We start from the raw sequence: 16,394 nt of genomic DNA on the forward strand, positions 1-16,394 counted from the left end.
CCGCCAGACGGTGCATTATAATCAGCATGACCTATTTCTCAGAAAACAGCAGCCGGCAATTGATCATTTCCTCAAGTGTTTGGTTACGACTATGAAAGAGAGACACAGGGTTAAGATGAGAAGATGATTAATGTAAATCTGGGTGTACGTGTGTGTGTGATGGTTTTCAGCTCTCACTATAACAGTGGGTATCCAGACAGCGTCACAGCAGCGGAGCAGGCATTGACACAGAGACTCTAGAGAGTCCTGAGCACCGCTGTGCTTGTATGGAGCTGTAAATGTGTTCTCCTTCAAAACAGGGTCTGATGCACACTCCTCAGCCAGCCTTGAACAGATATCAAACACACACAATAACCCGCCTATAAAAAAATACACAGAGATAGATGCAAAAAATATATCTGTAAACACTCATACCAAGGATTTCATTAAGCTCTTCCATCTGCAGTTTAACAGAAAAGATGTAATTCAGTTACTTCTACGATAGTTATTGATTCAGTCCTATTTTCATCTTCTTCATTTTCACCTTTTTTCATCCATATGAGAAAATCTGACAGACATACTGTAAGAAACTCATAAAACTTTGTAAATGCGTTTATTCAGTGATGCCACTGACTTAACAACGTTCTGACCTGCAGGCAGACTGAAAACAGACCAGGGCCTGGAGCAGAAATCTTTCAGACCTCAAAGCCTGGCTGCTGGGATCTGACCTCTTCATTCTCCCCTGAAAATTAACAGAGCGAGATGTTAAAAAGGGAGTGCAGAAAAGAGAGAAGAAATGATGCAAAAGTCAGGAAATCACATCAAACAGAAAACCATCATCCTTTACAAGTACTAGTAAATAATGGAACCTCTTCATAAAAACAGACTGAAAGAGACCCCTCTGTTATACAAGAATCACCCACTCACGTGTATATCTCTGGTTGTTACTTTAATGTTTCAGCTTGAATATAAGTGCATGCAAACTTGTTGATAGTCACATTAAATACCATTGTTGCAACACTGTTCATTTTTAGCCAGGAATCAGGACTCTTTAAAAAACAGCGGTGACAGACAAAAAAAACGGCATCAAAGAGAGCTCTGTGTCAGTGTAACTTTTGAAAGCACTGATAACCACAGTGGGTGGTGGGGTGGTGGTGACCACTCACTGTAAAACCTGGCACAGATTGACAGACGAGACAGATCTCGTATTTTTCCATTTGCAGATAAAACAAAATCTCACAGAGCTTCGCAGATGAGCGGGGGAGGGCAGCGTTAGGTTGACAAATCTGTTGGTGATGGCCTCTATCAACTTGATTATTGCCTCGTACTGGACTGGTCTGGACTGGTGGTCGAGTCTGAAGAATTCAAACACAAAAGTAAACACTTGATATTATCGGGGGTGGAGTAGGTGGATGGTGCAGGGAAGAACAAGCAAGCGTTGCAGAAGGGCATTGGTGTGGATATCAAGTAGTTCTGTATGTACACCCATGTGTGACCTACACAGAAGTTAAAACAGCTCAAACGATCAATTAAGTGTGTAAGTATGTTTTTACTTTTTTGTGTCATGCTGTGTTGTTGTACATGTCTGCTACTAATGTGTTTACTGTGTGCATAAAGGTCTTAGGCAATGTATCTGTCTGTTTTGTCACTTTATCACTAATAGGTCAGAAAAAATTATACAGAGAATTTGCTTTAAAAGACTCTAAAAGGTTGCGTGTTTCCTCAGGATATAGTTGCACAACCGCCCTTTGGCAAGAAGTAACTCTTTTACATATTTGCAGCATACATGTTTGTGTATACCTGAACAAAGCAGAAGTAACGCTGGCTGCCTGTGTGGCTACCAGCAGGCAGGAAGAGGAGACTCCACCAACCAGGACCTCTGAAACTGCCACAAACCCTGCGCCACTGGGGAACAGACGCACACTTGCAGGTTGTCTGCACATGCACACAAACAGACATGTAAAGCATTACCAGGAAACCTAATAGGGTTTTGCTTGTTGAAGCAAAGAATGAAAAAGGAAGACATTTAAAAATGACACATCACAGTGGATCTGAAAGCTGCAGAGAACTGTGCTAAAAGAAATCAGGAATTTTTCACTGATAGGAAATTTTTGACATGAGAGTCAATAAGAAACCATGAAAAAGCTGACCGTCTACTTTTTCTTTTTGCCTGACCTTATCTATAATTCTTTGTCCTGCTGTGCCAATAGCAGCAGTGACTGTTTGCTGAGTCCCTGCCTCCCTCACTCACACACACACAAACTCTCTTTAAGGGCAGGCACACACAATAAACAAATAGTGCTGACCTATCGGCCTTAGAAAGATCACCAGAGTACATCTCCAAGCTGCAGCATCACAGCTGTGCACTGGCTCACTGTTGCCGCAACATTAGTTACACAGAACATCCTAAATAACACATGCATGCACACTGAAGTGTACACAAACACACAAATTGTCGTGCCACCCCTGCGTCATTTAAGCGAGGTAGCTGCGTGCAGGAGGCAGCACACTCACTTACACTTAGCAGTGAATGCACCGAGACAGCAGGCACTATATTCAAATCTAATTAAACTTCCTAACTGTGCTATTAGTTACATTATGTGCACAATGGCACAATCTGTAATCAAACTAACTTTGTATTGGGGGGCTAGAGGGTTGAAAGCAGACTTGTACCTCAGCTAGTTGCTGTCTTGAAAAGTTCAAGCCTGCAGAGCATGTGTGATAATGGTTCTTGTTAGAGCACTGTATTGATTTTTATTCGCTGTGGATGATCCAACCCAAACCCCGACCTTAATAATAACTGAGTCATGTCGGGTGATTCTATATAAAAATATAGCTTTTATAGCTTTACCATTACAATTCAATGCTTTACTCAAAGCCTTACACGTAACATTAACCTAAACCTAGTCTAAAAAAAACCTCCTCAACCTCCTAAAATGTTGGGTCTCAAACTCAAACTGTTTTTCATAAAGACAGATATACAAGTATACACCCAGACAACACACACAGACACACAGGTGCACACACACACTTTAGCTTGTTCAGCACTTTAAGAGCACCGGCCCTGCTACTTTTTACACTTCTACTCAGCGTAAAGGACAAATTTCCCCCTAAGATTATAAAATCTCTTATCCTCTGTATCTCTGCCATGTGACAGGGGAAACGTTCCATTAAAATTATGTCAACCTTGCAGAAACAAGACTCCTGTTTTTACTGGCTTGAGATATATTTTCATCTCCGAGACAGCAGACAGTTAATTCACATCTAATTAAAGTTTCCAGTCCACTGTATTTAACATGTTTTACAGGAGGTAGCGTCTCCTTGTCGGAGCAGATGGAGCTGCGCGCGATGTTCAGTAAACGAGCAAATGTGTGGTGGAGTAAAATCTTCAGCATAATTGGCTGTGGGGTTTTGGTGAAATGACATACACTATGTAAACTTTACAACCACAACTTACCGCAAACAGACAGATGTGCTGATGGTTTAATAATAATGGAATAACTTTTAAAAACGTTACAAAATACACGCATATCTAGCCACAAGGAACATTTTACAAACGTATATAAGTATTGGGTATTGAATCAGTGGTTTAACAAACATTTGAACACTATATTGCCAAAAGTATTTGCTCGTCTTCCTTCACAAACATGTGATGCAGTCCTATCATTTGCAGCTATAACAGCTTCAACTCTTCTAGGAAGTCTTTTCAACATTTATGGAAATTTTGATTATTCTTTCAGAATTGCATTTGTGAGATTAAACAATGATGTTGGACGAGAAGCCCTGGCTCAGCTCTACTTAATCACAAAGGTGTTACATCAGGTTGAGATCAAAACTCTGTGCATGACAGTCAAGTACTTCCACACTAAACACGCTCATGTCTTTGCAGACCTTGCTTTTTACACTGGTGCACAGTCATGTTGGAACAGGAAGGGGCCATCCCCAAACTGCTCCCACAAAGTTGGGAGTATGAGGCTGTCCAAAATGTCCTGGTATGTTGAAGCATTAAGAGTTCCTTTTAATGGTACTAAGGCACCGAGCCAAACTCCTGAAAAACAACCCCACACCATAATTCCCCCTCCACCAAACTTTACACTTGGCACAATGCAGTCATATAAGTACCGTTCTCCTAACAAACCTGGTCTTGTCCATCGGATTACCAAATGGAGAAGTGCACTTCATCACTCCTTAGAACACATCTCCAGTGCTCTAGAGTCCAGTGCGTGCTTTATACCACTGCATCTGACCTTAAGCATTGCGCTGCTCAGCCATGGAAAGCCGTTCTATGAAGCTCTCTCTGCGCTGTTCTTGAGCTAATCTGAAGGCCAAGGCAAGTTAGGAGGTCTCCTGCAAATGACCTGACCCCACTCTGTGATTTTAAATGTCCTATCACTATCATCAGTGCGTTGGTGGTTCTTTGTGTCCGGGGATGGGCGTCCGGGTACACACCGGCTCACTCCTTGGCGGCCACTTATCGGGGCCTGGAGCCTGGGGCTCGCTCGGGCCGCTTCAGGGGCGGAGTGCCCCCGGTCTCTCGGCCTGGGGCTCGGTCACTCAGGCACAGCTGGCTGCTGGCGGAGCTCACGGGCGCGTCACTGCAACCCCCCCCTGGCTTCTGCTCCGCGGCTGCTGAGTGACCCCTCATCGGGGACTCTCCTCAGCTCTTTCTGGGACAGTGGCGCGGCTGCCCCTCTGTTGGTCTTCCTTGGTCTCTTATGTTCTGAGGGCCTCTGGATGTCTGGAGTTTTGATTTCCTCCATACCTGCTTCATGCCCTGGAGGACGGGGGCAGTGGCTCCCCACACCCTCTAGCAAATCATTACATGAAGGAACCTTTTAAAAACAAGCGCGTCCATGCTCACAGGTGTACACACGGGTGATCACACACACAAACTACACCCTTTTTGGCTACTACTTCGAAGCGCACTGTGTGCCGTCGATCTTGTGTGCTGCACGGTAATGTTTAGTATTTGGTATTTACTGTCGTATTCCCATAAATCATTGTGATGTTGTTTATTCTATTGCTCTCGTTTTCTTCTGCTTGTTTTCTTTTTTTCTTTCTCAACAGGTGATCCAGGTGATCGATATATGCATTTTTTTTCTTCTTCTTTCTCTCTGCTTATTCTGTTGTTGTTGTTGTTTTTTTTTGGTTTTGGTTTTTTTTCTTCTTTCTTTCTTTCCACCAGTCAAGTCTGTCCCGTATTCAGCAAATGAAAATAAAATAAACAGTAAAAGGTGAATCAAATGGACCATAACGGCAAGGCTGGGATGGTCAATTTGGTAAAGTAAATCCGTTGGGCATCTTTCTTTGCCTTTAGACAATAATTCTGATAGCAAAAGGGCCAAACGGGACAGGCAAAAAAAAAAAAAAAGTCCTATCACTTCCGAGCTGTGCTGCTGTCAATCCCAATTGCTTCCCCCTTGTTATAATACCACTAACAGCTGACTGTGGATTACTTAGTAACAAGGAAGTTTCACGACTGGGCTATCATGATTTTGATTTTATACACATGAAAGTGATTGGAACACCTGAATTCAATGATTTGGATGGATGAGTGAATACTTTTGGCAATATAGTATATTAATATCATTTGGCTAATCACCAGCGTATTTTCTGAGGGAGCCATATTGTAAACTGTATAATAACATTTTAAATATTAATCTATTTACTTTGGGATCCCAGTGATTATCATTTCTTCTTCTTCAGTTGCTCCCTTATTTGCCAGGGGTTGTCGTAGCAGATGGATCTGCATATTTGATTTGCCACAGATTTGTCATGCCAATGCCCCATTTGAGGCATGCCTCCCAGAGATTTGTTTGCCCTCCTGGTGACCTTTTTGTTTTGTTTTGTTAGCCAAATGTGTTAACTACTACACTATGGAGCTAGTCAATAAATAGAGTAACTGAAGAAAATAAATATCCATCTCACCTCTCCAGTATTTCTCTAAGGAGCAGCAACCCTTGTTTTGGCACTTCCAGGTTGGTCAGCTGCAAAGACTCCTTCAGACTGCGCACCAAGGACTCCATACCTAGCTTGCAACACAAACATGCTCACTGCTTCAAAGAAATACTCGAACTCTCAAATGAGCAGACACAAAAACAACAACAAAAAAACACTCTCTAACCTTGCTCGGTGCCAAAGTTCTTAAGAGTTGTTGAGAGACTACAGCCTACAGCAAGTTCGCATATTAAAATGAGTGACATGCTCATAAATGTATCACAAAGGATGCACACACAACAGCACTCGCAGCCTTGCATGTTAAACAAACAGAGACAGCGGTACATCTTTCTAATTTACTGCTACACGGAGTCTGCTGCTGTGTTCATACTGACCTAGAGCAAGAACCTAACAGCAACAAGGAGTGGTTAGAGCAGATATCCTGTGTACTCGTAAATTAAGTCTGCATAGCAAGTGTTTCTCAAACTATTTCTCTGGGGTGGTGCTGAAGTGCTGCAATTACTGTGGGGCCTCACATGCATAATCCATTGTAATGGCTCACATCAAAGGCATACAAACACACACACACAGAGTGACACATACACATGCATGTGTCTGAACAATGCTAAGAAATGCAATATTGTGACATTTTTTCCCCAATCAGCAATTACTGCTCGCTTCTGTAACCATTTTCCTAATATTTGGCCATTTTGCCTGATTCTTGTTATATTACAAAAGCACCAGCTGTCTAGATGAAATAACCCAGAATAGAGTAGCAAATTCTATTGGTCTAAATTCAATTTTAATGCGACTGGGAGCAGATGGAGCAGATGCAGATGTCGAGAAACTTCCACTTTGGAGGGTTTATTAAAATTTCCAGTCGCTGTCAGAAAAATTACAGAGTGCAGCGTCATTCCATCTAAGCTGTCAAGGACCTGTCTTTCCATCAATTATCCAGCAGCAGCTATTTTCAGATACGTTAACCGATATACAACAAAACCCAGGGCTGAAGACAAAAAGCAGAGATGGCATCGTCGTAATTCACTCAGGAATGGTTTCTGATCTGCTGTTTCGGCTGTCTCGCCCATAGATTTAAAAGATGGATGTCGAGACAGATGCACAAAAGTGAAGCCAAAACATTTGAGAAACAAACGCTTCCATCTTACCTTGTTTATGCCATTCGCAACCGGAGCCTCTGCAGTAGTGACATATTTTGTCTTTGCATTCACACAGAGAGATACAGTGGTCGTGCTCCTACAGCCTGTGTTCTCACCGTAAACAGAGTGACACTGGGAGAAAAAGAGGGGCTCCTCAGTTAGTAGCAGCAAGCAGCTGTAGGCAGACCACAGCAGCACCTCGTTGCTACTACAGGCCAGACGGTCAAACAGAAACTCTTTAAAAACAGTGACAAAAAGACAATTTTAAAACTTTGTTTTGTTCTTTTAAACAAAGTTGAAAGAAAAAGAGAGGACAGGGAAGAATTACTACAACACTCTTCTGAAAGTAGGGCAATGTTTTCTTGCACATTAAAGAGGACCTGTTATGCTAATTCCCAGCTCCATATTTTTATTCTTGGACCCTACTAGAGAAGCTTCACATGATTTAAAGTTCAAAATAATATTTATTTAGATTATTTCAGCGGGTCTTTTTGTAGCCCATTAGCACATCTTCTGTCTGAAACACGTTGGTTTTACTTCCCTCTTTCTTCTGATTGGCTCGCCCTTGAACAATAAAAGGTCTGAGCAGCAGGCGGGTGGGGCTGCTGACATTATACAGATGGATCGTTGTAACAGTACATATGGAGGTATGTAACTAGGAAAAATATAACAGGGCCATGTGAAACAGTACGGCAAAAATTATGACAATGTTAGCCAAAGCCTCATCAAAAGTAATGACAATAATAATCGCAGGCAAACAGCATAAGAAATACAAAGTGGCAGATAACATAATAACAGGAGTCTGGACAAAGAGAAGGATCCAAAGGGAACACAGAGGAAATCATTAATAGAACAATTCAAAGAAGGCATTAACTCATCGCAGCGACTGTGTTTGTGTGCCTGTGTGTGCGTGTTACCAGGTACGTCAGCGTTGATGAAGGGAGCACTGTACTGACTGGGGGAATGAACCAGAACAGATGCAATACACTTTGCACTGGTCACCTGCAAGTTCTCATCGCCACTCAGAAGCAACTGAAAGACACAATTTAGGTTTTTTTTTTTTCCAATCCTTGACTTAAATAAAGATGCGTGTTAATCAAACAGTGTGCAAGACTTCCATAGTACTACAGTGTTTACACTATAAATGTTTCTTCGATTCTAACGGCTCATGATAGACTGAAGCAACAACTGGCTCCCATCTTCCATGCACTGTGTGGCATTGCAGTTTAGTGTGTTAGTTACCTCTGCCAAGAAGGTTAATCTTGGCAGCATTTGTGTGTGTGTGTGTGTGTGTGTGTGTGTGTGTGTGTGTGTGTGTGTGTGTGTGTGTGTGTGTGTGTGTGCATGTTTATTCTCTGAGTCTGTAAAGCTCAAAAAGTTTTGAATGAATTCTATTAAAAGTTTCTAGGGGTGTCGAGTGGGGTCATGTTAACAATCCATTCAAATTTGGCTTACATCCACCCAGGTTTTCAAGGTAAACTTAATGATTTATTGGCCGCAAACTGACAAACAGCCTTAAAACCTTATCAACATACAGAAAACACCATTTAAAGTTTTAAAGTATCGTGTCACATTTAACCTTTGACCTCTCCTTCAAGGCCAAGAGACTGATCTGAAGTTCAAAGAGATAATAATGCTATACAGATTTATTGATGTTTCTTGGTGCCATTGTCGATATACAGGGAAGTATATTTTGGTATTCTAAATATTACGTTTGTTTGACCTCTGACCTCATCTTTAAGGTCAAACTTTCAGAAATTCTCTTTTCTCTTTAAAACTCTGCTTAAAATTATGCTGCCTGTTTGCATTGGCACCAATCAAGCAATGATATTAAATGGTAAATGGTAAATGGCCTGTATTTATATAGCGCTTTACTAGTCCCTAAGGACCCCAAAGCGCTTTACATATCCAGTCATCCACCCATTCACGCACACATTCACACACTGGTGATGGCAAGCTACATTGTAGCCACAGCCACCCTGGGGCGCACTGACAGAGGCGAGGCTGCCGGACACTGGCGCCACCGAGCCCTCTGACCACCACCAGTAGGCATATTGGTGTACAGTTTGTATCTAAATATCATGTCACCTTTGACCCTCGTTTCATTCAAGTTGACCCTACAATATGTTAAATACTGTCAAGAGAAAGAGAACAAGCTGCCTAGTTAGCTAGAAATATACTGTAATACAATCTTATATAATAAGCTCAAATTATTCATGTTCATTTATTTACAAATCAGTACTTATCATCCATTACCTACTCCTACATAATGTTTGTGTAATCAAAGTAAACATCTGTCATGCTACCTTTATCTGATTCTTACTGCACTAAAAACTTCATAAAGTAGATTTAAAAAGAACAAAGAAAAAAATGAATAAATAAATAATATAATACTATTCCCCTAAGAGTAAAGTGCCTTGGCGGAGTGCTTCTTGTTTTCGTTTGAATATGTTAAAGTCTGGAGCTACAACATATTGACTCGTGTACCGAGGGGGGATTTATACTTTTGTAAATTCCACACAGAAATGGATTAGGTGCAGATTATATACGGCTGAGGGTGTAGTCGTTTCACCGACAACCAATCCCAAAACAGTGCTGGTCTGCCGTCACAGCGTTGATTATTTAGTTAAGAGTTTCATTTAGAAGCAACACATTAGAGAACAGAGCCCTCCATAAAACCTCCCAACGTCATTAGCTGTTCTGTAATGTGAGTCATCACTGAGAAAATCTAACGAGATGTAAACTACACAATGATTTCCCAGACATGAACCACAAATATTTGTCCAGGGTAAAACCCCACTGAATCCCTATTCAAAGGCACAATAATCCAGGATTAGAACTTCTTGTTATGATTATCGTCAGAGCCAGAATGCAGGTCTTGGGGATGAGAGCAGGATGTTTGGACAGAGACCTTTTTCAGTATGAGAGGCAGAAGGCAGTGGTCAGGGGGCTGTTGGTCTTGGTTTTGGCTGAGGCTCTGGCTGTTGTTGGCGAGGATGTCCTCGTTCTCATCGCACATGACCTGACAGCTCAGGCTGTTCATCAGAACTGACACAGCATCAGCCAGATGCACAAGCTGTGACAGCAGGCCTAACAGATGAAAGACAAGCTGTTACAGATACTAATGACACAGATCAGAAGTTTTAAACACGATGCAAAGTTTATACAAAGGCCTAAACATGGCTGAGATCTACACATGCATGTGCTGATAAATACATTCATGTTTTGTCTGGTTTCTTTTTAAATTTAGAATAAAAGGTGCACAAATATTACCTACAGCGTCAGTGTCACCACTGAAAATCGCCACCATTAATTTGATAATAAACTGGGCTATTTCAAATATCACAGAGGGAAGTTTTATATTAGATAATCATTTATAAATATTAAACACCTTCTATAATAATAAAAGTCTCACGGTGAGGGATTTCTTCAGACTCAGCACCGATTTGTAATCATAAAAATACAAAAATGCAACTTCCCAAAGTGCAGCATTATTAAAATACAATAATCTTACTTATATATTGTAGCCATTTCCAAATGCTAAATAAAATTAATAATACCTCCTGCTTCTTCCATCATGTTGCTGCTATCGTAGGTAAGCTTGCTGGTATTAAACTAATAACAACAGTTCAGCCATGTTTACTTTGCAATTGCAAACCAACCTCTATTTCAAACCTGCTGTGCAACACATTTTTCTCCCAAGTTATTACAGTGGCATACATTCCAACTTTAAATTTCTGGGAGATAATGACTGTCTTATTTTTCGTAAATGTCTGTACCTAATGTAGATCTCAGTTCTGGTTATCACCAAAGCGCACACTGCAAGCTTATTGTCCTTATAAGTCAAAGCTCCTCCAGATAGCAGGACTCTTTCATCTCCACATAATCCTCCCTCTTTCTCCATATAGCTTCGCTCTTAAGGAGATTTGGGGGATTTAGGGAAGAAAACAACTCCTTTTTGTTATTATTAAGCCGTACAAAGTAAGGGAAATTTCTTAAATTACATTTTTTTTTCAGTTCGAAAGGCAGATGTCAAATGACCACATTGCCATTCAAATAAGTCCTCGGCTGTCTTCTCTCAGCCAGCAGGGAGTGAAATTTTGTTTCATACATTGCTACAAATTCACCACCTCTCTTTTAATCTCACCAAGATCCTTGTTTTTAAGGCCTGAATAACAAAAATCTACATGATCAGACTTTTAGATGGTAGAAAACCAATTTCACTCTAGTTAGGTATCAGTTTAATTTGCACTTCAAAAACGCAAATACCGTAAATGTCGGGCTATAAGCCGCTACTTTTTGCACAAGCTTTGAACCCTGCGGCTTTTAGTCAGGTGCGGCTTTTCTATGGATTTTCCATGATTTTTGTCATATCGTAAGACGATTTGTTTTGTGTGTTCCGCTGTTGTACGGCACTACGTTGCCTGGCGGAAGGATCGGGGTTCAAGAGTGGTATGTTAGTCACATGTCCGTCCGCCAGGCAACGTAGTGCCGTACGAAGTAGCGCGAAAAACAAACTTCAAAGTAGCGCTACGCGTTCAGCGGGAGTCGTGGATGATGAGCGGCGATAAACTTGCAAGTTATGCCCAAAAAGCAAGTTATGCCCAACTCCACCGGTGGATTCTGACAGCGTGGAAAAGTGTGAAAACATCCACGATCACCAACGGATTTTGAAGGGCTGGACTGCTGCATGATGGAGAGGAGGACACCGCCACGGCCCTTCTGAGGGTGTTCGACTCTGACACTGACAATGAGGATTTCTTTGGTTTTGAAAGTGACAACGAAGGAGAGAAGAAGAGTGGATGACGAAGCCATCATGAGCCTGTTTGTATCCGACACTGGAGAAGAGGACTTTGGTGGTTTTAGTGCGTAGGAAGAAGAGAAAGATGGTGGTGAATGACTGACTTTTCTTCTTGTTAAAGCTGTGTCACTGCACCTGAGCCTAAAAGGTAGGCCGAATCTATTGTTCTGGTGTGCTGTAGGTTATTGTTATGTACTACATGTGCAAATATGTACCCATAACTTGTTTTTCAAAATATTAATAAAAGTGATGTCTCCAAACAGCCATCTCTTTCCTGACAATTCCCTTTGTGCATATTCTCTTACATATGATAAGTCAACATTGAAACACCTGCGGCTTTTGGTCAGGTGCGGCTAATGTATGTACAAAACAGGATTTTCCCCTGATTTTAGCTTGTGCGGCTAATATTTAGGTGCGCTTTGTAGTCCGGGAAATACGGTATATGCAATTTTTCATTTAAGCAGCTACTGATGTAGTCAATTATACTTTTAAAAATCTGAAACTGAATGCCTTGAGATTACTTTATGATAATCAACTGTCATTTTCCCAACATGCTGTATCAAATTACATCGACATTACTTTATCCATCTTGTAAAACATACTATGTTATAAAAGGATTTGTTTAAAAAATCACCCCCAAAAAATAAAACTCATAAAATGTATTCAACCAAAATATTTTTCTCACCGACACAATATCTGAGGAACTGCGGGGAGCTGGCATTGGCTAATGTTTTCAGCAACACATTACACACTCTGTCCCTAACAGCAGAAGGCAAGGACTGGGCTGCTGAGCCCCCAGGAGCTCCAAGCAGTTGGAGCCACACATACACCACTGCACCCTTCAGTGCTTCGTCTGGGAAAAGCAGCGCTGAGCACAGGCGGTCTAACAGGGGCACTGGTGGAGAGAAATGGAAACAGGTAAGTACTTAGAGCACAAGTAAGACACAGGCATAATCATGTGGTATAGTTGTTAAGTGTCTGTATGTTGTTGTGAAGCAGCTGCTTTATTAGGTACACCTGCTTAATTGCTTGTTAACACCATTATCTAATCAGAGAGCAGAAACTCAATGCATTTAGAATAACAAGAAAGCTTTGAGCTGATAGGAAGACAACAGGAACTCAAGCCAAGGTATGCAGAAAATCATCTTTGAATTCACAACATGTTGAACCTTGAAGCAGATGGGTTACAGCAGCAGAAGACCACACCGGGTGCCACTCCTGTCAGCTAAGACCAAGAAACTGAGCTTAAAATTTACAGTGACTCACCAAAACTGGACAACAGAAAATTGGGCAAATATTGGCTGCAACATTTACATGTTGGGTCAGAATTTGGCATAAACAACATAAAATCATGTTGTTTACCTTCTCTCATGGGCTCAGGCAGGCAGTGGTGGATGGTATGGAGGATATAATTTCTTGGCACACTTTAGGCCTTTAAGTACTAAGTGAGTCTCATTTAAACACCACAGCCTCCCTGAGTATTGTTGCTGTATTGTCTATTCATTTATGACCTTCATGTAACATCTTCTAATGGCTGCTTTGAGCAGGATTAGACGATATCTCATAAAGAGATACAGATCATCTCAAACCGGTTTCTTGAACATGAGAATGAGATCACTGTATTCAAATGGCCCCACAGTCACTAGATCTTAATCCAATGGAGCACCTTTGGGATGTGGTGGAACAGGCGATTAACTTCACAGATGTGGACCAACAAATCCACAGAAGCTGTGTGATGCTATCACGTCAGTATGGACCAAATCTCTGAGTTATGTTTCAAGGACATTGTTGAATCTGTGAAGATTTAAGGAAGTTTTGGAAGCAAAAGGGGGTCCAAGTACTATCGAGGTGTACCTAATAAAGCTGCTGATAAGTGCATAAATAGACGTATGATTGCAACATCATGTGACATTTCAAGATATTGTACATTTCAATTACCAAGAAAGAAGTCTGCGAGTATGTACAGAAATGCAGGAAAATAAGAGAAACCCAGAGGTGAAGTAATTGTATTACTGTGAGAGAAGCTCAACAGACACCACAAAAGGACAGTGAGATTACAAAATGGAAAAAGTGCAAACTGCTGGGAACAAGGTGGAGAGTTTCAACTCTAGCTATGACAGACAACGGTGGACCCAGTGTCGGCGGGAAAATTGCCTTGAAGATGAAACGGTTGAAGATTGGCAATTGTGGGAGAGAGCAGAGTTAAACGGCAGATGAGAGTGTGAGCAGACTAGATTGAAAAACTATGCAGGCGTAGATTGGAGCATAAAAATATAAAAACACGAGTACTTTTATAATTATTTTCACAAAATAATTTGAACCCTAACATTAGTTTGTTGCTAGGAGAACTTAATTACTCATAATTTTCTCCTTTATACATCAATGTAAATAAAAGGGCAAAAAATTAAGAATTTAGTGTGAACACACCAGTATACGCGATGGCAGATGAGACACAGGCAGGAGACTGGAGTGGCTAAAGAGGGGTGAAAGAGTCAAATATGTCTAAAACAGCAACAATGAGAATAGTTGCACAGCGGATAAGAGCACAAAGCAACACGGGACTCAGCGAGTGTCGAACATGGAGAGAAAGAGACAGAGATGACAGAGCAGGAGAGCCAAATCCAAGCCAGCTGCTCTCTGGAGCAGATCAAAACCCATGTGAAGCAGAAGAAGCTCCCAGACATGTTTGATTAAACCGAAATATATGAGGCGGCCAAGATGACAGCAAAGCATAAAGAGAGAAGCGGTGGGGGTGGGGGAGAAGAAGGGAAAAGAGGTAGAGGGGGTGGTAACTCCTCCACAGACAGAGGATAAAAAAAATGTAGGGAACAAAATATGAGCTGCAAAAGAACAGATGAGAAATAAAGCGACGTGCTGCTGTTTAATGCCACTCAATGAGAAAGAAACAAACACGGGGGAGGCACGGCAAACAGACAAAAAGGTCGTCTTGTGCTTTCCTTAAAGAAAAGAGCAAAAGTTCATTTCTGTTTACCTTGCTTAGTGTTTGGCTGCCCTACTCTGATGCTTTGAACTACCTCTCTGTTCATCTTCTGATCCGCTTTCTACAGTATTTAACCATCGCTTTGCACTTGTTGCTTCACCCTGCTTCCTCTTTCTTGGTCTATTAAAAAACATTTTAGTTTCTCTATATTTTTGTAAGCACTTTCTAAAAAAAATGTCTTGTGAAAAGTCTCAGCATAAAAAAGTGCTTGCAAAAAACCAAAAACAAAGCGGAAATGCTGAATGCTGAGATGATGCAAAGCTATAGAAATGATGAAACTTGCCATTTAACTGTTTAATTTTAGATGGCTGATATTTTTACATATCAGCTTGTGAGAAACATTTTTAACTTGCACTATTGTCCTTTCCTTCTTTCATCCCTCTTGTTATCTCTTTTTGCCTTCCATTTTTCTTATCTGTTTCATCTTCCCTGTTTTGTCTGTATCCGCTCCTCAATCAGTATCAGCAATACAGAAATCGAAGAGAAAATTCTGGAAGAGAAAAGTCAACGAGTGAGGACAAAAAGAGGGGTTAATCAGTCAGAAAGACAGGCAGCCAGTGAGTCAGAGACAGAGGGAAATCTCCTGGGTGCTCTGGGCTTGTGTTGTCATTGCCTTGCTGTTGTCGTTAGTCCAAACAGCCCCACAGAGACTTGCTGAGTGACAGGCCACAGACAAGCACACACAGTCAATAGTGGCAGCCCACATCTTGCATCAACATTGTAACAACTCACCACTACCTGCAGCTGCTGGAGGGAGCTTGGAAAACTCATGAAAATACATGAGAGGTGGACACACATAGCATAATAAAATAACTACGGTGGCTGCCTTTTTGGCATAAGGACCACATTCGCGCTCGATCGTAAAGACAAGCAGTCAGGCGTGACACAAACACAGCACAATGCACACACGAACACGAAGCTGATTGACAAAGCCTAATAAGCACTGTGGAAAAATGATTCGGAGAGTACAAAGATATCATACAGGTGCTTGTAAAAGAGATTAAATCAACAACTGTGCGTTGGGGGAGGAGTATCTTTTCAGCTCGCTATACTACAGCTTTGTACCTAGATAAATACATTCATATAGACGGGGAGATTCAGGGAAAAGGTTCGGATGAACATTTGCAGTATTTGTAGCTTTTGCTATTTTACTTTCAGCAGGTGCTGGTATGGGATTGGCTATGCAGATGGAATTTTAAGGTTGGTTATCTCGGTGCAGCTGGAGAGCAATTGAAAAGGTCATAACAGCTAGAGAGATTGAATTGAGAGAGTTCAGGGGAAAGGATATGGAAGATAGACTTGTGTGATTTTTTCTAATTTCTTAGAGGCAGAGGAGGTGGAATAGGGAACAGCATGAGAAAGCTGGTTTCAAAAGTAGACATAGTACAGCTATTTCCATCAGCCAATTTTCTTATCCAACTAGGGGACTCAGGAGGCTGTAGCCTGTCTGAGCTGGTATAGAACGTCCTGGATATGTTGCCAATACATGCAGACAATGCTTTCCATGCATCTTGGATAC

General features: G+C 41.3%; 1 protein-coding gene across 7 annotated transcripts in view; it reads right to left on the reverse strand.

The window, feature by feature from the left end:
* mei1 (meiotic double-stranded break formation protein 1) overlaps positions 1-16,394 on the reverse strand; it is a 66,266-nt gene that overhangs the window by 37,290 nt on the left and 12,582 nt on the right. For 4 of the 7 annotated variants that reach the window (XM_086288528.1, XM_086288526.1, XM_086288521.1 and 1 more), the window contains exons 7-15: positions 12,560-12,769; positions 9,985-10,163; positions 7,991-8,105; positions 7,083-7,309; positions 5,908-6,011; positions 1,780-1,914; positions 1,220-1,334; positions 630-721; positions 178-325 (exon numbers count right to left, since the gene is read on the reverse strand). In XM_086288528.1, coding sequence (XP_086144654.1) covers positions 178-325; positions 630-721; positions 1,220-1,334; positions 1,780-1,914; positions 5,908-6,011; positions 7,083-7,309; positions 7,991-8,105; positions 9,985-10,163; positions 12,560-12,769 — 1,325 coding nt within the window. The remainder of the gene's footprint in view (positions 1-177; positions 326-629; positions 722-1,219; positions 1,335-1,779; positions 1,915-5,907; positions 6,012-7,082; positions 7,310-7,990; positions 8,106-9,984; positions 10,164-12,559; positions 12,770-16,394) is intronic. The other 3 variants (XM_086288522.1, XM_086288527.1, XM_086288524.1) reach the window with 3 other exon arrangements.

This window comes from Aulonocara sp. 'chitande type north' Nkhata Bay, linkage group LG4 (assembly GCF_057382095.1).
Source record: "Aulonocara sp. 'chitande type north' Nkhata Bay isolate Kocher_YH1m ecotype deep benthic linkage group LG4, A_spYH_male_GT1.1, whole genome shotgun sequence".
NCBI classification, from domain to species: Eukaryota; Metazoa; Chordata; class Actinopteri; order Cichliformes; family Cichlidae; genus Aulonocara; species Aulonocara sp. 'chitande type north' Nkhata Bay.